Source organism: Corythoichthys intestinalis, chromosome 9, assembly GCF_030265065.1.
Source record: "Corythoichthys intestinalis isolate RoL2023-P3 chromosome 9, ASM3026506v1, whole genome shotgun sequence".
In the NCBI taxonomy this organism is placed as follows: Eukaryota; Metazoa; Chordata; class Actinopteri; order Syngnathiformes; family Syngnathidae; genus Corythoichthys; species Corythoichthys intestinalis.
In genome coordinates, this window is record NC_080403.1 from 1,881,949 (window position 1) to 1,907,009 (window position 25,061).

The 25,061-nt window shown below is 40.0% G+C and overlaps 1 protein-coding gene across 4 annotated transcripts in view; it reads right to left on the reverse strand.

Annotated features, from left to right (window-relative positions):
• zc3h11a (zinc finger CCCH-type containing 11A) overlaps positions 1 to 25,061 on the reverse strand; it is a 49,770-nt gene that overhangs the window by 18,164 nt on the left and 6,545 nt on the right. For all 4 annotated transcript variants that reach the window (XM_057845522.1, XM_057845521.1, XM_057845523.1 and 1 more), the window contains 8 exons: positions 23,695 to 23,818; positions 23,423 to 23,605; positions 10,088 to 10,141; positions 9,827 to 10,000; positions 9,620 to 9,679; positions 7,359 to 7,454; positions 2,339 to 2,401; positions 284 to 787 (listed from right to left, as the gene is read on the reverse strand). In XM_057845522.1, the coding sequence (XP_057701505.1) occupies positions 284 to 787; positions 2,339 to 2,401; positions 7,359 to 7,454; positions 9,620 to 9,679; positions 9,827 to 10,000; positions 10,088 to 10,141; positions 23,423 to 23,605; positions 23,695 to 23,818 (1,258 nt within the window). The remainder of the gene's footprint in view (positions 1 to 283; positions 788 to 2,338; positions 2,402 to 7,358; positions 7,455 to 9,619; positions 9,680 to 9,826; positions 10,001 to 10,087; positions 10,142 to 23,422; positions 23,606 to 23,694; positions 23,819 to 25,061) is intronic.

The window sequence follows — 25,061 nt, forward strand, 5'->3', positions numbered from 1 at the left end:
ACATCCCGCCGGAATGTACTCAAATTGAGACCACAATCTCATTGATAAGCCGCTTGATTTTTGGGGGGCGAAAACGTGCCGAATATTGCCAACAATCGTCCTGCTTTGTCATTGTTATATCAGTAAACCGGCGAGCACTGCTAGCATTTTATGAGGTGGCATACCAAGTTGTTCAGTACAAAATAACAGAAAAGAAAATAATTGAGAAGCAGTGTGCTAATGAGTAATTCAACGGATGTAACAAAACTAAAATCTCTTATGTGGTAGATTGAAAAGCTCTTACACTGGGATGTCAGTCTATCGTTTTGCAGCAATTGTGGCTTCTTAACACCATTCTCCTCAGTGTTGGTACTCTTGACTTCTTCAGACTGAATTCGGGCTGCCTTTTCCTTGCGGATCTCTTCCAAGGTCTTCACTTTAACCTCTCCTGCTTTTGGGGCATCGGGGACTGGCGTCACTGCCTCTTGCTGATATTTCCCAGGGACATTGTCAGCTGTTGATTTGAGCTTTTTAAGATCAAGTGTTTTCTCCTGCTGATTCTCTTTTCTTTTCCTCTTTGTGTGGTGGATTTCAGTAGTGGGTTGGTTGAAATCAATGGAATGTTCTTGGACATGAACTTTTCGCTTTACAGCCCTGGGTGTCTGGACGGGGGCCGTCTTGGTAACTGTTACTTCTTTGTTCATAGGAGGAAGACAGTCCTTCTGGGTACGAGACTTGGCTGCTTTTTCCAATCTTATTTCTTCCAGAGTTTTGATGTGAATCTGCTTGGGTGTGCTGATCTCTTCGGCTGTTAAAAAAAAATGCATGGAATAAAAATTTAAAACGGAAAACCAATGTAGAGCTCAGCTCAGAGCATTAAGACCCCAAAAACTCTCCGCTCTCTAAGTGCATCAAAAGCATGGATGACCACATTACCACAACACAAACTAATTTTGTTAGCTTAAATGTACACAGGTTAAGGAATCAAATGAAAAATTCACAGTGGGAGGCCAATATGTGTCTGTATGCATGTTTACACCAGGTTTATCATGAACAAAAATGAACGAAATATTAAAAACTAATAGTGAAAAAACAAAAATTGACTAAATTTGTATTGTATGATCACAATGTTGACTAAAATGCATTAAAATTAACTAATTCCTTAGTTTTTGCCTTTGTTTATTATGGATTTATACAGTGAGGAAAATTAATATTTGAACACCCTGCGATTTTGCAAGTTTTCACACTTAGAAATGATGGGCGTCACGGTTTAAAATCATGCATGGCACCGACGGTTCCCCTGCCTCAACCAGCACATGTCCAGGCCCATTTTAAGTTTGCCAACGACCATTTGGATGATCCAGAACAAAGGCTACTCTACCAAATATTGACATCGATTTTCTCAGGTGTTCAAATACTTATTTGCAGCAGTATAATACAAATAAGTAAAACCTGTCCTGTTCAGCTGTTTGACACGAAGACTGGAAGTCTAAGTGTCCGGTTTGGTCTGAACATTTTTAATGTTTCACATTGAGGGTATGACTTACTCCTATTGTGATCATTCAACATATCTCGTTTATTATGACAAAGCAGGGAACAGGAAGAAGTTATGGCAGGACAGAAGAAAAGAAACACAAGAAAAGAAAGAAACACAAACAACAACAAGAAATACATTGAACGCCTACACTAACTATTAATATGTTGGTGCTATCGTTAGCTGAATGTATTTCTGGTTGACACCGTGGGGGGGGGCAGTCTATAAGCTAAGTGATTGGGAGAGGTAGAGTGTACACAAATCAGTTCTGTGATCGAGAACCCAGTAATCGTGTGAATCTCTTGTGAGTGTAAGCCCATTGGCAACCGACCCGACGCCGGGCCCACCGCCAGTCCCGGCACTGGGACACCCCACCCGAGCGCGCACAATCACATCCATGGTTTCTTGTTGTTCTTACTGAGAGACTTTGGATTTTGTTTCCCACAGGGAGGACAACAAGAGCTAGCACCTCATGAGGCGAATTAATGATAACATATTTGGAATTCTTCTCAATGGAGGAAAAAAAACCAGACGAGTCTCGATTATTAAAGCATATTTGAGAAGCTCGAATAAGACAGCAAACCCTGAGTACCTGGAAAAAGTGTTTTTTTCCAGGTACTCAAGGTTAGCTTTCATTTTCTGGAACGAGAGGTAGCACTAGAAAGGAGGAAACGATAATGAACTCTAAAAAATGACCAGCTGCTCAACTGGTTTGCTCCTGGTGCTGCTATGATGATGACGCGCACCCATACAAACAATGGAATGGAAATGGTCGCAAAATAACAATTTGTCTTCATCTCCAGTTTACGAAAACCATTTTCTTACCTGCTTGACTGGTTGCAACAGGGGCAGAAGGCAAAGAAAGTCGCTCCTTAATCGACTTCATACCTGATGAAGCAAACAAGAGTACGCAAAATCATTTCAAACTGAGTGAAGATTTATCAAACGACATATTTCCTCATATGTTAGCGTTATCAAAATGCATAACACATGAAGAGTCTGTTTAGGGCATCCTTAAAGGGGAAGTTCAGAAATTTTGACATTAGGCTTAATCTTCGAGTTTGTGTCTTTGCGTGGCTTTAATTTCTTGGTCAAGTTGATTTCAACAAATTTCGTTCAGTTTGTCAGTTATTTGTTAGTTTCGGGGCTCTGGAATGCCTAAGCGAACGTGAATCAATGGTCCCATCTTAGCATGCCAATACAAAAAAACAACATATACACACATGAAAATCACAGATGGCCCATGCAATCAATAGTGTTGGCTATGTTTCCAAGATGAAGTTATTAAAGGGTACCATGGATATAAAGACAAGTAGTTCTTAAAGATAAATGTTACGAGTTATAATAATTTTATATTAAAACCCCTCTTAATATTTTCGTTATAATAAAATTTGGAAAATTATCTGAACTAGTAGGTCGCCATTGTTGTTGACGTCGCAGGCCGGTGACGTCACGCCGGGCTTCCACAGTGTCACTCTTTAACTACATTAACATGTCATCGGTTCAGTCCTTCCAATTTGAACCAGAGTGGAACATTATTGAGAAGGACAGCAAAAGCAAAATGACCAGCAAAGACAGGATGAGTCCAGTGGCGTTCATGTGTCAAGCTTGCTAGTGAGTGTTCGATGTCAAAAAATGTTTACAGATCTTCACGGTAAACTACTGTGTGATCAAACTTATTCCAATATTATCATGGAGCTAATTAGCACCCAGAGCTGCCGGGTACTTTCCATATTATTAGGGTATGAAGTGAAACACAGGAGTTTATTTTTGCTGATAGCCCGTGCATAACAGCACACGAAAACATTGATGCAGCTTGCCTCTACAGAGACGACTACGGTGCTCCGTGACCGAGAGAATGCTGCCTTACCTTATTTTTGTCACGTAAAAGCAGATGTCCAGATTGCTGATCATCCTGCCGGTGTTCTCAGATGTATCATACTTAATGAGATACTGCTCCTGGGGTTTGCTTCTCAGTGAATAAGCAACACGGAAAACGAATAAATGTAATTAACTTAGTTCGATTGCTGCATTGAGAGCTAAGAGGCAGAGAAAGACGAGTGGACACAGGCATTCAGATTCGTAGCTCGGACAGCTCATCTGACCAAAGCAAATACACACGGTCCCAGGCTTCAACTGGGGCCGTGTGTATTTTTGTCTGGGATCAAGTTTGAGCTTTTTGGCAACAAACACTCTAAGTGGGTCTGGCGTGCCACGAAAGATGTGCATGCTGAAAAGCACCTCATACCCACAGTGAAGTATGGGGGGGTGGGTCAGTGATGCTGTGGGGCTGTTTCGCTTCCAAAGGCCCTGGGAACCTTGTTAGGGTGCATGGCATCATGAATGCTTTGAAATACCAGGACATTTTAAATCAAAATCTGTTGCCCTCTGCCCAAAAGCTGAAGATGGGTCGTTACTGGGTCTTTCAGCAAGACAATGACCCTAAACATGTGCCAAATCTACACAGAAATGGTTCACCAGACACAAAATCAAGCTCCTCCCATGGCCATCTCAGTCCCCAGACCTTGTTTTGTTGGCAAAAGGGGGTTGTACAAAGTATTAACACCATGGGTGCTAATAATTGTGACACACATTATTTGATGTCAAATAATTTTTTCTTTATGTGGGATTTTTTTCCCCACTGAATGAATGCACTTGTATTGAAGATTGGATTTTTCTCTTTTTTTCCATTAAGGTCCCATATTATTTGAATTTTTAAAAAAATATTAGAAGCTAAAAAACACATCTTTTTCAGGGGTGCCAATAATTATGGAGGGCACTGTAAGTATTATATTGTGAAAATACAACAAAAATAATATTCACATCTCTCAAAAAATAATGTTCAAAAAAAGAAAAGCGCTTCAATCTATTAATGAGGCCCTATTCTCACACAGTTAAAGGGACCCTCGATCTTAAAGACATGTAGGCTCTATTAAAACCACAGTTGTTTTCTTGTACTAAAATATGTTGTTAGAAACACATAAAATGTTAAATCAATGGCAATATTTTATAATATTTAGTACATATTATGACTGATAGTTGGCGCCATGTTTTGCGGGCTCGGAGTGATGACGTAATGGGGACGTTTCCAATTGTGTATAACAATTGTGTATTGCTGCATGAACTCGCGAACTAAAATGCCACGATGTTCTGCTTCTGGATGCAATTTCCAGTCAACTGGAAACAAGGGGAGTGATGAGAGTCTCCACAGATTTCCTATTGACAAGAAGAGGAGAAAGGTTTGGGAAAATGTCTGTAGACTGACAAAACTTCCCAAAGACCCAAGGCTTTGTTCGGGCCATTTTTCTCCTACCGCGTTCGAGGCTTTTAGTCGACGACAACTTATGAAAGCGCTCACCGGAGCGGCTGGATATAAGCGGAGACTAAAATCAAATGCTGTTCCAACTATTCTCCCTCACAAGAAGCCTCAAAGCGCTCAAATAGCAAGTGAAATGGGCGCAATAAAGCGCCAAAGACAAGAAACTGCTAGTCGCTCTTTTAAGCAGGCAAGATGCTTCTGTCGCTACAGCGGTAGGCAAACCTTCGGGCGTACCGCTAGACACAGAGGAAGCTAATAATTCACCTCTACTGTCGTTATCAGGCAGTAAGTGCGTCTGTTCAGTATTCACCTAATATGAGTGATGCTGCCACTCAAACTGATCCAGACACGTCCGACGCAGCAGTACAGTGGCCAGCTGATGCGCGCCGAGCACTTAATATTGACCACTCTTACGTAGCTAAAAACTTGAGTTGATGTACAAGACATGGATTAGACTCGATTCCAGGATTTGTTTCCGTCAGATGACGAATTTAATGAGGACAGCCACGAAACGACTACGATCCTATCACACGTGTGCATTCAGTTTTATTACCTTCAGTGAGAGTTTATAATGTCAAGTCATGAAAATAAAAATGCACGAATGACAAGGTGTGTTCAAACTTTTGGCCTGTACTGTATGTAAAGCACATGACAGCTCTGGATGCTAACTATCTACATAATTATATTGGAATAAGTTTGATGACACAATAGCTCACCTTGAAAATCTGCTAACAAAACCGGAGCCTAAACAGCATACACTCTCTCGCTCAGTTGTCATTGAGACGCACTTGCCGCAAGTGCATCAGCAGTTTTGCCCAACTCTTGTCTTATCAGGCATTTCCTGCTCTGCATTTTGCCTTTGCTGCTCGCCTTGTGAACGACCAACAGTGCTGTCCTGCTCTTCACTTTTCCGCTCAGGTTCAAATTGGAAGGGCAGAACCGACGACATGTTGAGGTAGCTAAAGAGTGACATGCTGGAAGGTCGGCAGCAGGCCTTGTGACGTCACCGCACTGTGACGTCAATAAGAATGGCGACCTATCAGTTAAAATAATTTTAGAAATTTTATTAAAACGAAAAAATTACGAGGGGTTTTAATATCAAAATATTTTAACTCAAACAAATATTTATCTTTTAAAAATCACTTGTCTTTAAGATCGAGGATCCCTTCAAGCAACAATGCAAAGACTTCAAATTCACATCAAAATAGATATGCAAAATACACATAACTTAGACTTTTGCTAAAATGTTTAAATAAAGTTTCACCACTCGTTTAGCTCAACAAACACAGTGGATGGCAATATTTAGTCACAATATACAAACTTATGATTCTGGGAGATATTATCAGGAGTCTTGAATTAGGTACAAGGCACAATGGGCCCTGCGACGTCAACAACAATGGCGAGCTACTAGTTTATTTTTTTATTTAAAATTTGAAATGTCAAATTATTATACCTCGTACTAACATTTATCCTTTAAGAACTACATGTCTTTCTATCCGTGGTACCCTTTAAAAGTCAATAATTGTAGCATGAACAGCAACGTTTGTAATCCAGCAACTCTGCAGGGAACAGGCCGCAGAGCGGAGTGATATTTTTTCCACTGGTGTGTTTATGTCGAACAGCAACAAGTAACCGGTTTATATTGTCCCTCGTTCTTCATCGGGAATTTGTGGAAACTTTCATTTTCCCATTTCTTCTGTCTGTTTCCACAGCCTCTAAATGCACATTTCAACATGTTGCCGTTCTTAAGTCAAGTAGACTGATGGTGAATTCAAGGAAGGGGGGAAGTGAAGAGTTTTCCAACCAGGAAAAATATCATTGGGAACGCCAGTCAAACTAGGAAGCCCTAGCCTCGAGGTCAGGGGGAAAACCTTACCTATACCGTCGCTTTTCCTCCACTGAACCCCACATTGCTCCTGGTGCTGCGTCACCAGTAGGTGGATGGTGAGATAGTGTAAAGCGCTTTGAGCGCCTTGAAAGGTGGAAAAGCGCTATATAAGTGTAACACCATTTATTTGATCCCTTCCGAGAAGACAGGTTTGCTGGAGGTCAAAATGTCTTTTGATGGCCAAAATAAAAAACAACTTGTCGCGATAAGCCATTTTGCTGTTTACATTCGCTTGCAACACTTTGAGGTCGCAACTGGTATCGTTTGGGATAAGTCCCACTTCCCATCTTCCTCGAATGCAGCATGAGCAGCTGAATCACTCCTCTCTATTGTGGTTGCATTACACATAGAAAAAAAAGTCCTGCAGAATCAAGTGAATTACGGCAATTTGGTGTGACATTGTTTTGCCCATCAGGATGTTTGGAACAATGATCTGCATTTTGAATTTATTTGAGTAAGTTAGATCTTTTAACATCGTTTTTTAAGATAGGACCATTGACTCGCACTAGCTTCGCCACGCCGGAGCCCTGAAACGAAATAACTGACAAATTGCAAGGAACTTGTTGAAATCAACTGACTATTTAAACCCCCGCTAACTCGAAGATTAGATTAAATTACATTAGACAATAGTATGTTACCTTTCTGATCGGGAACTTGGCCTTCTTCCACCACAAATCTACCCAAACGTTTTGCTAGGCTGTTTTTCATAGGAAGACCCTCTCCATGCTTCAAATCTACACAAGTAAAAATTGTAAATTATTTGTAACAAATTATTACATTCTGGACTAGCACAATGATCAAGTTGCCGAATTGAGAAAAGGTGTGTGTGTGTGTGTGTGTGTGTGTGTGTGTGTGTGTGTGTGTGTGTGTGTGTGTGTGTGTGTGTGCGCGTGTGTGTGCGCGTGTGTGTGCGCGTGTGTGTGCGCGTGTGTGTGAAGGGAGTTCCAAAAAATCGATTATTAGATGCATCGCGATTCGACACGTGACGATTCGATTACGATTCATAAATGTTCAAAAACGATGATTTTCCCTAATAACTGTATGACAGCCGCTCATAGCGGAACGAAATTCAAGACACGTCTGCTGCCCGGACATCTTTAACTGACGCACACACACAACGCTATGACTGATGCTGCCGGTTACTGAGCGCGAGATTTACTCCTTTTCAAAAGACTGGAAAATAAATTTGTGTATGAGACGGGCAGGGACCCAGCGGTCATGCTTCTGTGCGAGCGAGAGGGGAAAAGAGAGACTTCTTTTCTCCTCGTCTTTCAGATGTCCAGCAGTAGTTTCAAGTCATGTCAATTGAAAAATATCCTGGGTGTGTTGCTAAGACCTGTGTGTGTAAGAGGTGAATACACGAACCCTCTTGTACTATTTAGCCTTTATTATTATTATTCTTTTTGAGATGTTAAAAGTTAGCTAATTAGCTTAGTGCTCGGCGCTAACGTGTATTTCACTACACAGCGGTAACACTACAAACATGCGAAATAGTACGGAAATCTGTGAAAAAAAAAAAGGAAAGAATTCTTATTTCTAAAGACACTTTGTTTCCAGAAAATGTGGCTTACACTTGTGTAAATTTTATTGTATTGTTGAGAGAAATAAGTACTGCCTTTAAAATGGGTAATGTTTTTGCACTTTCTTGTTAAAAAAAAAAAAAAAAAAACATCAAAAAGCACCTTAAGGGCAGCTTTTTGTTGTATGGGCAAGTTTATATCGTTCCCGTTGTATCTCTAGGATATTTTAAATAAATAATGGACATAACTTTGTTTGGCTACTTTATTGATATAATTATTAGTAAAGGTGATATGTAATCGTGAAGAACCGTGATCATCGTCAATACTTGAGCTGGAAATCTTTGGGCACCTAACGATTCGATTACGATTACGATTCAGAGGCTCCGATTCGATTATAAAACGAGTATTGATGCACCCTCCTTTTTTTTTTTTTTTTTTAAATGTTTTGTACATTAGTTCCAAAATTGTTCAAAAATACTCTCAGGCTAAACCAAACAACTATTTCAGTATCAAGTTAACATATAGCAGTAAACAAATATACAAAAATAACAGTAAATAAAAAACTCCAGTCCCCATTCTGTATCAGCAGCTTTAAACTACATTCAATTAATTTAATGTTGTGAATCAACTGTTAAAGTTGTTAAAATTGCGCCCGTTATTCCAAAATTTCCCTTTTGTCTACTTTCAACATGTGAAAGTTTTAAAACTATTTTAAAGATAGATTCAAGTCAATATTTTACCGATTTAGAAGTATTTTAGATAAAAAGTTAATTAGGTTTGCTTGAAAGGTTCGCTACAACAGCCTTGCAGGGAAGTGTACTGCTTTAAGATGGCGGCCGTTTACTAACGCCCGCATCTAGCTTTTTGTAGATGTGCTGCTAACGCTACCGAATCTATATTGCATCTAGTCCTATATAAATGATATCTACCGTAACATTATGTGGATGTACTTTGTAGCAGCTTTTCGGCAGCAGTCAGGTATGTTGTTGTGTTTTTTTTAATCTCGTGGCATGAGTTGAGCTAGAGCCGTGAGTTGAGCATTGGCATTACCCGAGGGGCCGGGTAATGAGAAGCATGATATTTAGCTACTCTCACTTCGTTCCTTATTGCGTCCCGAAGACCACGCGGCGCGCTGGGTGTGTTGTACTTCCGCTTTACTTGGCATATTTTAATAATCGGAATTTGGATGTTTGTGAATCGTTCTCGAATCTTCCACGGCCAAATCACGAATAATCTAAGAATCGGAACTTTTGCACACCTCTAGTAAATACCGTGATCATTGTTCAATAATCGAATCGTAGTACCCTGAATCGTAATCGAACCGAATCGTGGGGTGCCTAAGATGGCACACTCCTAATGTGTGAGTGTGTTAAGCTTACATGTGGGGTCCTTTGGTCTTCCAAGCCTACTAGCGACACTGCCTCTTGATCTCAGAATTTCTTCAGAAATAAGCATGCCAGAGAGAGGAAAAAGGTATGTAGCTTCATTTATGGAGCAGTCTGTTCATTTTACAAGAAAATCTATGTAATGCTTTAACAAGAGCACAATCAATTCTCACTAAAGTACCAAAGACTTAACATTTTTACCTTCGTTTGACGAATTTAACGGTAGCCGGATGGTTGAAATGAGGTTTTCTTTCTCTCCACTGACACAGGTATCAGCACTCTGTGTAGAATTAATAGCTCTATTCATGCCCGCTTTTAAAGCCCGCCTTAGTCGGATCTCTTCCAGAGTGCTGACTCCAAAGTTGTGTTGTTCATCTGTCAAGGGAAAAAAACACTTACATGAACCTCCGTGGACTCGCAAGAGGATTTAAATATTTGATTACAGTTTTTTTTTTAACTAACCAGGCTTGGGTTTTTTTCTTGGGGAAGGGCCATCTCCTTCCTCTGAAAATTGGTCTGTAAGAACAAAAACACATATCTTATATGGGGGCCAAGAAAAATTTACTTTTGTTTATACAATAAGCAAATTGTCAGATCCTTCGAGTAATTTTAACATGAAGAAGTGATTGCAAAGTGTGCATCAATATTTCACACATGGGGTATTTTGACTGAAGGAGAAAAAAAAAAAAAACATTTAATGCTATAAGGTCCGTGGATGCGCTGGTGCGTCCTGTGCGCACGTCATCTTACAAGCCACTTAACTTGATTACGACACCCACGCACTTGCAGTACCCCTCACTCGAAAGTGCGGATTTGGAGCTTCACCCTTGTTTTTACTTGAAGTCAATAGACCAAGTAAAACAGGAGATAATGCTCTTTGAGTTTTATTGCCTATAACTAAGCATTAAAACGCTGCATCGTTCATGTGTTTACGTCCATATTTTTGACATTTCTTGTCCTTTTTTCAATCATTAAGCACCGTGGGGACTGCATATCCCACGATTCTATTCTGCTGTCATACCAGAAATGACGATTGTTAAACGTGAGGTCAGGGGCGTGTTGAAAGAAGGGGAAAAGGCTCACGTATCAACGACCGCAATTAAGTGTAGAGCACGTCTGCGTGAGCAACTTTACAGATCATATCCTCCAAATGAACTCTCCAAACTGAATTTTGCTTTATTTCAACAACTTGATGAAGAGAATGACTCAGATGTGTCATCTTTTTTTGGACGAGTTGGAGACAGGCATGAAAATGGGTCAGGGGTTAAAAAGGTGAGAAGGGTGTGGAGGAAATATGTTCCGGCGTTCTGCCAAAATGTCCTCCGTCGGCGATACATGAGGCGAATTTGACAATTTTAATTTTTCACATAAGGCTTAATATTCAAATTAGCAGGGGTTTAATTAGCTGAAGGAGTTGATTTCAACCACCATTGACTCGCGCTCTCACTCCGAAGCCCTGAAACTATCAAATAACTGGCAAACTGCACAGAATTTGTTCAAATCAACTCCAGCGACTAATTGAACCCAGGCTAACTCAAAGATTAAGCCTAATGTAAAAAATTCTGAACTTCCCCTTTTAAGTATAGACCATTGAATATGACCATTAAAATGTTGTCTATAAAAGTTTTAGAGCAATAAAACAACAAAAATGAATGAAATGAATAAGAATCCTTCAAAGTATTTCATAATGGGTCCAAATTATTTTTCGAACAGATCCTGTGACTATAGCACCTGAGAGACAGCCGTTTGCTTTGCTTAGCCAAAACTACAGCTGAGGAGGCAAGATGGATATTTAGAATTTCTATAAACCTAAGCTTTCAAAACCCTCAACAACAACTGAACTTGAACAGAGGATTGAGCACGAGCAGTATCAAAAAGTCCTGGCTGTCTTGTTACCCGTTGTGCTGTAATTCCAGGTGGTGCTTGAATTGGATGCTTTAGCGGTCAACAGTCTTTTAGAGCCAGCGCAAGGAGATATTTTTGTCATCTTTACTGGACAAAAATGTGAAGTAATGGCTGTGTTTCCAGTGTGCAAATGCAGCCGTTTGTAGTATATCTCCTGCCTATTTAATTGCATCCTGGCGAGATAGCAAGGCTATGTTGTTTTGACCGCAAATTCCCAGCGCCCACGGCTCACGCATCATGGTAAAACACGTCACCTGTTTTTTTTCCATCCCCGATTAGAAAATGTGACACGTGATGTCACTCCCATGACTACAGTATTCTTCATTATACATACATTATGGGGCAATAACAAAATAGTAACGCATAGGCATCAAGGAAAGTAACTTTAATCAGATTACGGATTTAGAAAAATGAACGCGTTAGATTGCTCTTTACTGAAAGAAAGTAATCAGATTACTGTTACGCATTACTCACATAACGCGTTACTGACAACACTGCTTTAATATTACCATTAAATACACAAGCTTGACGCTAACTTAACGGGAGCTATTTTTTTCACCAGAGATTTGGCTAGCTCTGGCAGTGTTCAATGCTAGCTGGAACGAACGGCAGTAACTTGTCATAACGCAAAATATGAAAACGATTGAAACCATTACTCACCAAATTCAATATGCTGGCAAATGCATTCATCTAAAAAAAAAAAAAATTGGGAGTGAGACCTCTCCTCTTCCAGCGAACGTGAATTTGTGCTTAGAACAAGATCATCTGTCGCAATTAACGATCTTTGACGCTCTTTTCTCCCCCCTGCATTCAAACTTGTTTCTCTCTCAGCGGCTGTGATTAACCTCAATGAAGTTGCTCTCCTTGCTAAGCCTTGCCTATCATTCTGCTTTGTAAGTTTTTAGTAACTTTGTGTATTGAATTTGAAAGGAAAATGTGTGGGGTTTTTTTTTTGGCGAACTTTTTCATGAAGCTAAACTGTTGAAGCTACTCACGCTTGGAAAAATACGATTGTACAACGTTTTAAATGTATTCATTTGGTATATTTCAGTTGCCACGATGTGAGAGATCAATAAATTGCAGAAAAGTACGCCTTGCGTTTGGACTGCATGTTTTTGGGTTTGCTGGAATAGCGTCACTGGCACACGCAGCATCAAACAGGGGAAAGGGTAAGCGCTGCCGCGCCAAGCCACTTCTGGCTGCATTTTTGACACATGAAAAATAACGATTACATACTACTGTATGACGGAAAATTTTAGTGGTTTTGTAACCGCGACGTTTTAATAGCATGGTAAACCGTGAAGGTAACCGGCACATGCCTACACCCGACCCCGACCCCCCCCCTTAAAAAATTTCTCCTCGGATCTACACGATTCACGTAGGTCATCCTTTTTTATTTCAAAACGGCGAATTTCGCCGAAAGGTGAGAGATTTTCATGCCTGCTATTTAATTGCATCCTGGCGAGATAGCAAGGCTATGTTGTTTTGACCGCAAATTCCCAGCGCTCACGGCTCACGCATCATGGTAAAACACATCACCTGTTTTTTTTCCATCCCCGATTAGAAAATGTGACACGTGATGTCACTCCCATGACTACAGTATTCTTCATTATACATACATTATGGGGCAATAACAAAATAGTAACGCATAGGCATCAAGGAAAGTAACTTTAATCAGATTACGGATTTAGAAAAATGAACCCGTTAGATTGCTCTTTACTGAAAGAAAGTAATCAGATTACTGTTACGCATTACTCACATAACGCGTTACTGACAACACTGCTTTAATATTACCATTAAATACACAAGCTTGACGCTAACTTAACGGGAGCTATTTTTTTCACCAGAGATTTGGCTAGCTCTGGCAGTGTTCAATGCTAGCTGGAACGAACGGCAGTAACTTGTCATAACGCAAAATATGAAAACGATTGAAACCATTACTCACCAAATTCAATATGCTGGCAAATGCATTCATCTAAAAAAAAAAAAATTGGGAGTGAGACCTCTCCTCTTCCAGCGAACGTGAATTTGTGCTTAGAACAAGATCATCTGTCGCAATTAACGATCTTTGACGCTCTTTTCTCCCCCCTGCATTCAAACTTGTTTCTCTCTCAGCGGCTGTGATTAACCTCAATGAAGTTGCTCTCTTTGCTAAGCCTTGCCTATCATTCTGCTTTGTAAGTTTTTAGTAACTTTGTGTATTGAATTTGAAAGGAAAATGTGTGGTTTTTTTTTTTTGGCGAACTTTTTCATGAAGCTAAACTGTTGAAGCTACTCACGCTTGGAAAAATACGATTGTACAACGTTTTAAATGTATTCATTTGGTATATTTCAGTTGCCACGATGTGAGAGATCAATAAATTGCAGAAAAGTACGCCTTGCGTTTGGACTGCTTGTTTTTGGGTTTGCTGGAATAGCGTCACTGGCACACGCAGCATCAAACAGGGGAAAGGGTAAGCGCTGCCGCGCCAAGCCACTTCTGGCTGCATTTTTGACACATGAAAAATAACGATTACATACTACTGTATGACGGAAAATTTTAGTGGTTTTGTAACCGCGACGTTTTAATAGCATGGTAAACCGTGAAGGTAACCGGCACATGCCTACACCCGACCCCGACCCCCCCCCCTTAAAAATTTTCTCCTCGGATCTACACGATTCACGTAGGTCATCCTTTTTTACTTCAAAACGGCGAATTTCGCCGAAAGGTGAGAGATTTTCATGCCTGTGGAGAGTTTTGTTGTTTATATTAACGTATGTGTTCGAGAGCACCTGACTGTAAGCTGCACCCACCAAATTTGACACAAAAACGGCATTTGTTCATAGACAAGCTGCAGGTGTCCAGTATTATGGTATAATTGTACCAAAATAAATCAACCAGTCACACTTAATTTGACATCGCCGTCGTAATACTGTCCTAAGGCCGTCCTAATTATGGCATGACACTGTCATGGGCATTAATGAATGCTTTATCTCACTTTTGAATGGATGTAAAAGATCCGGACTGGACATAAATGAAGTTAGTGACAAAATTTGCCAGATGATACTTAAAGCGGAAGTTCAGGATTTTTGAAATTAGGCTTAATCTTCGAGTTAGCAGGGGTTTAGTTAGTTGGAGTTGATTTTTTAAAAATCAGTTTCATTTGCAAGTGATTTGTTAGTTTCAAGGCTCCGGAGAAGTTAAGATAACGTGAGTCGATGACACCATTATAGCTTGCCAATAAAAAAACGATACAGATCTACGAACATATCCAACACAGTCAAATTCAAAAGATAGATACAACCCCAATAAAGAGGAGTGCTGGTGGTGCTCGGACTTATCCCGCTCGGAGGGTACTAGTTGCCACCTTAAAGCAATCTACGCGAATGTAAATATGTGATGGGCTGGCGACCTATTTTTTGAGCCGACATTCATTTGCAGTAAAATGTAAAAATTGACGTAAAAAATTTGAATAAAGCCAACATTGAACTTCATTGAACTGCCTAAAGCATGTTTATTGAATTACACAAATAGAAAATAATGACTCCAGAATTGCCCCAACTACTAACTGCCTTCTTTAGTGTTACTATTAACGGCCTGATTTTCGACGAGCAGCGCTATTTTTGTCCAGTGACGGCAGATTGAAGCAACTTTTGAAGTCGGGGACCAGTTCGACTGGCGTTCCCAATGATATTTTGAGTTGAAAAACTGACTTCCCACCTTCCTTGAATGCAGCATCAGTCTACTTGACTGAAGAACGGCAACATGGTGAAATGTGCATTTAGAGGCTGAGGAAACACACAGAAGAAATAGGCAAAAGAAAGTTTCCACAAATTCCCTATGAAGAACAAGGAAAAATATAAACTGGTCACTTGCTGCTAGCTACGACAAAAAAAAATCTGCGTTTAAAAAAAAAAAAAACGATGCGATATCACTCCGCCTTGCCCCTCTGCAGAGCTTCTGGATTACAAATGTTACTGTTCATACTGCAATTATTGACATGCAATGGTAAGTTTTAGTAATTTCATCCTGAAAACATAGCCAGCACCATTGACTGCATAGGTCATCGATGATTTTCATGTGTGAATATGCTGTTTTTTATTGGCATGCTATAATGGTGCCATTGACTCGCGCTAGCTTAGCCACTCCGGAGCCCTGAAACAAATAACTTTCAAACGAAACGGAATTTGTTGAAATCAACTCCACCAACTAAACCCCTGCTAACTTGAAGATTAAGCCTAATGTCAAAAATCCTGAACTTCCGCTTTAATTACATCTGTTACAAGCGTTCATTAATACCCATGAACGTGTCAAGTCATAATTAAGATTGTCTTATGACTCCACTGTAAAATAAAGTGTTACCTATTAACTCAAATACAGTAAATGAAGAAATAAGCCGCACTGGACTAAAAACAGCAAGATCCAAAATAAGGGAAAATTTTGGTCTGAAAATTACGGGTATATAATTTTGAGGCCCAGTGTATAAAAGATAAGGTGATGGGTGCAAAAATAATCTTCACCACAAGACGTCCTCCAAACACTTTTTGTGTTAGATGACATGTTATGTATTTATATTTTCACAGTTTTGCACTATTTTGCATAATTGTTCTACAGTAAATAACCTGTTTTGACGATAGTATGTTGACCATACCTGCTGTTTCCAGACAATTGGACACGGGTCACAGGAATTTGGACTTGAGTCGACTTTAGTCGCAAATTTGATGACTCGCAATTTGACTCGGACTTGACTCATTTGAGCTGGGAGTGTACGAGACTCGACTCGTGAAGCAATAAATCGAGACTCGACAAGCTGACCTGAAAAACTTAGATCGTAAATAGGTGCCCACTTGCCAATGATCCACTTAGTTGCCTTCGCCGCTCTCGCCACGCCCTCATGGCACATGATGGCAATAAAAAAAATCAAATTCCTTGCAGACAATGCTGCATAGTTTGTTTTTTTACATTTCCCTCAAATATAAACCGGAGTGCTTTGTGGACGGGCACAAGGCAGACTGGCATACGGCGATACCAGGGATTTCCGATGTCGAGAGAAGTAAGTCAATTTGTAAAATAAGGAGGGTTTGGTGTCACAACACGTGCGCGAACTGCGACCCTACATATTTTACACGTACACAGGAAAAATAAGTATGGAGTGGGGGGGGGGAGGGGCCCGAAGGAAATGGTGACTGCGGTCAAGCCAGCGGATGGTGGCGTTCCCGTGGTCAAATGAGCGGTCCATAAAATTGGCACACCCGCATAATCCAAGCATAACAATAAATGTATTTCGACACTGTCAAGGCAGTTGATCTGTGTCCGTCTTGCGTTGTTCCCAACTCAACCTTTAGATGCAGAAGTTACTAGACCCTACACTCTCGCATAAGTGGGTCAAAAATGACCCATATTAGAATCTGAAGAAAAATGGTATGTTTGCTTTCCTGCTAATCAATAATCGTCGACAGGCCATTGTTTTAGTAGAAAATAAATCCATACTGTAACCAACAATAAAATACATCTACAATATGCGTGCATGAGAAAGAATTTGTGTGAACCATTTATGCAGGAAATGAATGACAAAGTGATAAAAATCGGACATAGTTGACGGCCTACTTTTTTCTTCTCTGTTTGCCAGACAGTTTTGCTAGTTCATGTTTCATTGCATATATTTTTTTTTTTACTGTTCTCAGCTCTCATCAAATGGTCTACTTTGTGGAAAGTCGTCGTTAGAACTTTTATTTAGCTTATCTAAGTTAGTGTTCTTGGAGTCAGATCATGGTTACGAAAACATGAACGCGTGGGGTGGGACTACGAGGTCTCGCGCCAACAAAACAATGTGTTTTAATGCCATTTTGGTGAAGAATAATCACTTGTATGATATTTAGTAATATACTTAGGGCCACACAGGAATTATTTCATGTTGGAAATATCTTTATTTTTTACTTAACATTTTTGAAATGGAAATTTACCCAGAACAGCAATACACTTTATAGCCTCTTGTATTATATAATCAATGATGAAGAGCGCCCATGCATCTTTTTGGTGAGACAGTGGTGCTAAGCCCTTGTGCAGGCCCTGACTGATTTCTGAGGATATTGTGGCTTTGCGTTCTGCCCTGGGTGGTAGGTAACTTGCTCCAGTAAGAGCCATAGCAGCTCATTCTGTTGGCCATGATTTGGACATTTTCTTCAACAGAGGACACATTAGTGGAATCTTATGAGTCAGATTGATCCTGTTCAGTTGGATTTCCAGGTGGACGACTGCCACTGCCACCTGGACAATAGTCTGGGTCCTCATCATCAGAGATTTCGGACTCTTGAGTCCAACTCTGTTACTTCCTCTCCATCCTCTAGCATCTGTAGGACCATTTCAACTGTGTGTCTAGCAGCCATGACACCTTGGATAAGGAAACATAACAGTATTGTTTTCAATAGATGAATATGTAGCAGATTTCCCCCCCCTAGATCATGTACTGCTTGCCTGCAAGAACACCTGCCTGGTCGTTCACCTGTTCTATCACCAAACTGCCCACCTTTTTTGGACATTATCTGCTAGTCCTTCTAACTGTCAATAACTATTGTTACCACTGCCAGTATGCCTCCTGTCTCTGCACATGGGTCCCCATTACCCCACAACCTTAACAAATATAATATGTTGCTTACAGTCTAAAAATGGGTCGTCTTTAATGTGGAGTAGCGTGCTCCAATTAAAATAATCTTTGTAATCAGGCCATAAATTAATGTGTTTTCTGCTGCTTTGGAGCAGTTCTGGCCCAAACTGTTTGCTTGTTGATCCAGCAAGTGGATCCATACAGAGTTTGGCCCAATGTTCAAAAAGATACTGGGGCTGATCAGGTTTTACGAAATTGGGCCGAAATTTGCAGTACATCTGGCCCATGTCCGCTCCAGTTATATTTTGCTATCTGGGAAACTGGACTAACTAACTGGACTAACTTAACCAATCTGGCCCAGCACTGGCCCAGATTGGGTAACGTGCCATATCAGGGCCATACATTAATGTGGTTTCTTCAACTTTGGACCAGTTGTGGCCCAAAACAGTTTGCTCCAGTTATATTTGCTATCTGGGTACCTAGTCTGTGTGGTCCACGGTTAATTTATTTCTGACAGCCAAATTTGATAAGAATCAACAGTTTCCATTGGATTCCATAGAAAATACATGTTGGTTATTTTTTTACATTTGTCTTAATTAGCCCGAAATGTTGATATAATTGGTCAGAGTGAAGAAAATAACCGTTTGCACATAAAAAGATGGACCCAACCAGTTCAATGTGAACCATTCTTTGTTAGAAATCTAAAGGTGAAGTGATCCAAAGCATGCAAAATCAGACAAAACAGGCCCCGGATCTTAAAGGGCTAAAAGGGTCCCTTGATTTGGTTAAATATTGGGACTTATGTAATAGGTCTGTGTTTAAACATGATTAGCACTCAAATTCACAACATTAAAGGAGCCATGAAATTTATAGTCAAATTTTTTTCCCTTAAATTACACATTTTCTCTGTTTAAACTTTTGATCTGTCATCCATGTTCTATTTTTGAATCGAATACTAAAATTTGACACTTTCGCATTAATGTATTCAGCTTTTATTCACAGTTCATATAGTGTCCCGACTTTTTGGGGAATCCAGTTGGTATGGCATCTTTAAAATACTTTAACTATTTCAGTGTCATTAACGATAAGACGCCCAGTTATGTGTCTCTTTTCATTCTTCTGCTATGAATATCAATGAGTTTGTCACAAGTAGACGTCCAATCCATTTGGACTGGGGGGGCGTGGTAGCGACTGAACATTAGTTCATTCGCTACCAGTCTACCAGTTAAAAAAGATCGGACGTCTATCGCTGGCACTGGCAGAAGTGCACAGGAAAATCCTTAAATATTACCATTTAAGAGTTACTGTATTAGGTGTTTCACTTTGATAAAATTGAATAGCGTACCGCACGAGTGCTATTTTTGGACCGCAAGGCCGCGTGCATCACTACTGTAAACCAGAAGGGGTTCAACATAGAAGCGTGCTTGCATACAACCTATGCTAGTACTGCTTGTTTTCTATCGGTAATCTTTCAAAAAAGATCATGCCGAGTAAACACTGCTGCTATAGAACTTGTAGAAACAACTCGAGACTAGGCATGTGCTGGTATGAGAGTTTGACGGTACGGTACGTAACCTTGAGCAAAAATAACGCGGTATCACGGTATTGCAATCATAGCTCCAAAATGTGTTAATTTGATGTATGGGTTTAAAAAAAAAAAAAAAAAAAATTTTTTTTTTTTTTTTTTAAGAACAAAATATATACAGTGCCTTGCAAAAGTATTCGGCCCCCTTGAACCTTGCAACCTTTCGCCACATTTCAGGCTTCAAACATAAAGATATAAAATGTTAATTTTTTGTCAAGAATCAACAACAAGTGGGACACAATCGTGAAGTGGAACAAAACGGATTGGATAATTTAAACTTTTTTAACAAATAAAAAACTGAAAAGTGGGGCGTGCAATATTATTCGGCCCCCTTGCGTTAATACTTTGTAGCGCCACCTTTTGCTCCAATTACAGCTGCAAGTCGCTTGGGGTATGTTTCTATCAGTTTTGCACATCGGGAGACTGACATTCTTGCCCATTCTTCCTTGCAAAACAGCTCGAGCTCAGTGAGGTTGAATGGAGAGTGTTTGTGAACAGCAGTCTTCAGCTCTTTCCACAGATTCTCGATTGGATTCAGGTCTGGGCTTTGACTTGGCCATTCTAACACCTGGATACGTTTATTTTTTAACCATTCCATTGTAGATTTGGCTTTATGTTTTGGATCATTGTCCTGTTGGAAGATAAATCTCCGTCCCAGTCTCAGGTCTTGTGCAGATACCAACAGGTTTTCTTTCAGAATGTGGCTGCATCCATCTTCCCGTCAATTTTAACCATCTTCCCTGTCCCTGCTGAAGAAAAGCAGGCCCAAAACATGATGCTGCCACCACCATGTTTGACAGTGGGGATGGTGTGTTCAGGGTGATGAGCTGTGTTGCTTTTACGCCAAACATATCGTTTTGCATTGTAGCCAAAAAGTTCAATTTTGGTTTCATCTGACCAGAGCACCTTCTTCCACATGTTTGGTGTGTCTCCCAGGTGGCTTGTGGCAAACTTTAAACGTGACTTTTTATGGATATCTTTGAGAAATGGCTTTCTTCTTGCCACTCTTCCATAAAGGCCAGATTTGTGCAGTGTACGACTGATTGTTGTCCTATGGACAGACTCTCCCACCTCAGCTGTAGATCTCTGCAGTTCATCCAGAGTGATCATGGGCCTCTTGGCTGCATCTCTGATCAGTTTTCTCCTTGTTTGAGAAGAAAGTTTGGAAGGACGGCCGGGTCTTGGTAGATTTGCAGTGGTCTGATGCTCCTTCCATTTCAATATGATGGCTTGCACAGTGCTCCTTGAGATGTTTAAAGCTTGGGAAATCTTTTTGTATCCAAATCCGGCTTTAAACTTCTCCACAACAGTATCTCGGACCTGCCTGGTGTGTTCCTTGGTTTTCATAATGCTCTCTGCACTTTAAACAGAACCCTGAGACTATCACAGAGCAGGTGCATTTATACGGAGACTTGATTACACACAGGTGGATTGTATTTATCATCATCGGTCATTTAGGACAACATTGGATCATTCAGAGATCCTCACTGAACTTCTGGAGTGAGTTTGCTGCACTGAAAGTAAAGGGGCCGAATAATATTGCACGCCCCACTTTTCAGTTTTTTATTTGTTAAAAAAGTTTAAATTATCCAATAAATGTTGTTCCACTTCACGATTGTGTCCCACTTGTTGTTGATTCTTGACAAAAAAATTTAATTTCATATCTTTATGTTTGAAGCCTGAAATGTGGCGAAAGGTTGCAAGATTCAAGGGGGCCGAATACTTTTGCAAGGCACTGTATTTTAAATAAAATTTTAAAAAATACTTATAAACTACCCACAGCCACAGCTCAGGTTGCTCGAGATTAGAGCAAAAACTAAATTAATTGCTATAAAGAAGTAAAAACACTTCTAAATAAAATTATCTACTGTACGACTTTTTTTTGGGGGGGGGGGGGGGGGCAAAAAGCTCAAGTGAAGTTTCTCCATTTTCAGCCACTGTGTCAACTCTAGTCTACATGTCATGCATTTGTGTTAAAAAGTCAAATAATTAATAAGTTAAAAATGTATAAGTTAGTTAAAATGCAAATATTGTTAACGGTTTCATCTAAAAAAAAAAAAAAAAAAAAAAACACTGGGAGTGAGACCTCCCCTTGTTCAGCAAACGTACATTTGTGCTTAGGGCAAGATCATCTGTCGTAATTCGCGATCTTTGAAGCTTTCCTTTTTCTCTTCATTCAAGCTTGGTTCTTAGTGGCCGTGACATTTATAACCTCAACGAAGTTGCTCTCTAAGCTAAGACTAGGCTAATATTCGTCTTTGTAAGTTTTTAGTTTGAATTTTGAATTTGAAAGCAAAATGTGTGTTTTGTTTTTGGGCAAACTTTTTCATGGTGTTCATGGATATAATGACTTCATCACATTCTGTTGTGTTTGTGCTAATGAAGCTACTCACATGTGTAAAATACTATTGTACAACGTTTTAAATGTATTCATTTTGTATAGTTCAGTTACAATGATTTGAGATGTCCATAAATTCAAGAAAAGCGCGCCTTGTGTTGGGAGTGTTTCTTTTTTGGTTCGCCGGCTGTCTAGCAGAATAGCATCACTGACACACACCGCAACAACCGGAGAAGGAGGGGTGAGCGCTGCCGCTCAAAGACCGTTCTGGCTGCATTTTTGAGACATGTAAAATAGCGAATTCCGTACAACGGTATGAAGAAAAATTTTAGTGGTTTTGAAACAGTGACGTTTTCATACCAAGGTAAACCTTGAAACCGGTAACCGGCACATGCCTACTCCAGACAATACGACCATCCACATATGAAGGATTTTTTCTTCATTCGTTTCCCGAAGCCAAAAACTTAGAGGGATAAATGTGAACAATGAATCAACTTGTGCGGATGTCCAAAAGACCATTACACGCCAGCAAAGTGAAGCCATTTACCTTCATATGTATTAAACATTTTGTTGGGGGCCATGGTCCTACAGATGACAATCCTGACCCATTGCCTGCCCCGAAGAGGTAAGCCATTTTGATATAGGTAGGCTCTAGATCTAACAGATTTACCTTTTCTGTTGTAAAGAAACAACCTTAGTTAGGGCGAAGTGAAAATAAATGAATAATATTAAGATTTGTTATTAATGAAAAAATTAAAAGTGTTCGGTGGCTGTCACGGAGTAGCATTTGCGATCTCTACACAAAAATAGCAATATAAACTACCACCAAGAACAGTCAGAGACGTAAGACAACCAGAGGATATAATATATAAGACAAACAGGAAATATGTTGGTCAAGGATAGCTTGCTGAAACAGGAGAATGTCAGTGGCGAAAGGCAATGTTGATTAAAAAAAAAAAAAAAAAAAAAACAACGCACTCAAGAAGTACGTGTCGATAAAAAGCTACCTCTGGATCAGGTCGGCTCTTTTTCCTGTCTTTTTCAGCCCTCTACACTCAAGCCATCTCTCTAACTGAACATGTGTATGTTCTTCCGCATCTTTAAAAGTGAATTTAACACCAGGGACATCATTTTCGGACAGAATTAGTAGGTTTAGCTCAGTAGACATCTCGTTCGTATGCTATTTACATGCATCTAGCATGAGGGACAAGCGGGAAATTGAACCCCTAGCAACAGTTGCTAGTGTCATGAATATCAATAAGCAAAGGTGATGTGTTACGTGTGGTACGCTATTGGATTTTACTGGAACAATGAAAAAAATTAAAACAGGAATCTCACCATGGATTTTACTGGAACAATGAAAAAAATTAAAACAGGAATCTCACCATCTTCATCCTCATCATCATCTGCTGGGTTAATCACCACTGGTGGGTGAGTAGGGCTTGGGACTGGTTCTTGGCTTTCTGTCTTCATGACACCTCTCAACTGAGGATTTGCTGCAGTAGGGAGAGGAGTGGCTGGCAGTGGGGATGGCTCTTCATGCAGCTGTTCCTCTTTCACGTTTTGACCTAGGATCATTTTGTTCATAATTTTTTCATTAGGTGGAGTTGAAATGATCTAAAATCTGCTTAAAAAATCAAATTGGTAATAGACTCACTTAGGTCAGGTGGAATAAGAATACCATCAACACAACGTGGTTTTTCGTGGAAAAAGGCACAGTGGGATTTCTGGCACCCGGCTGGATGGGTTTCCCAATAGCACGGTATTTCTTTCCGCTTTTTCTGTATTGATATAAGTTTACAATTAGGAACATATCTGTAGTCTGATCATGTGCTCACTACGTCAACACACTTAAATAACTATTAACTATTGCAAACTAAAGGTGGAGTACAAGTACTAGTCAATAAAATTACTTATTATAAATGAATTCCACATCGATTCAATAATATTTTGTACAATTTTACATTGTATTGTTTATTTTGCATTTATGTTTAACACAATACCCCAACTACATTGGAATTGAGGTTATACTTCGATATGCAGTGGTACCTCGACATATTAACGCATCGACATCTGACCCTTGCGACATCAGACGTAAAATTTGACACGTCATTTGTCTCGACATATGACGACATGCTCAAAATACAACGATTTATGACTGTCGCAATTTCATTGTTTTCCCGACGATAAGGACACTCAAGATTCCTATTCTCCTTGTGTAAGCAGCTTTAAAGCACAGGTTAAAATAAATAAAATTGCACAAACAACGACAGCCATTTCATCTTAAAAGAATCAAAATGGTACAGAGACAATATTATTGGTCTATTAACTAGATTACATAGGTTCTAAACTTTGATATTAATTAATACTGCAGCACTTGCACAAATTGGCAGCAGAGCATGGCTTCAGCAAATGAGCACAGGAGTCACTATTTTTTTCTTGCACTCCTCAGGTCATAAAACTCGTGGTGTCAGTAACCCACCAATGGGAGCACCGCGTTGCCATATCCAACGTACCAATAGGAGCGTCGGGCTAAGACATCACTGCGGCGCCAACAGTAGTCCTAGCGACGCTTCATTTCTGTTGAATTTTATTTTGTGCGGCGCATAGATTTTCTTGTGGGTGGAATCTGTGCGAGTAGTGTGCGATTGCGAATGGGCGCATCTTAGAGGGAAGATTGGCTCTAAAGGGCAGTTTACATGGCGACTGCGCGACGCAATGACTGAGTAGCGAAATGGCCTCGCGTGCTTATGGTGTCGGCGAACACAAAAAATTCTGAATCCTGCCTCAAAAGTGGAAGAATTCGATTACGGGGGTCGCAGTGCATTCATATGAATGAAAAACGCCTTCGCTTCGATGACGTAGGCACTCGCACACGTCACATGGGCATGCGCAGTGGTGCTATTAAACATTAAAAACAGCAGATGGCAGAACGTCGGCTTTGATTTACCGTTTTAATAATATTTTTAAATTTAAATATGTTGAATGTTTCCATTTTTTTTTGCCCTTGGGAGCTAAAGGATA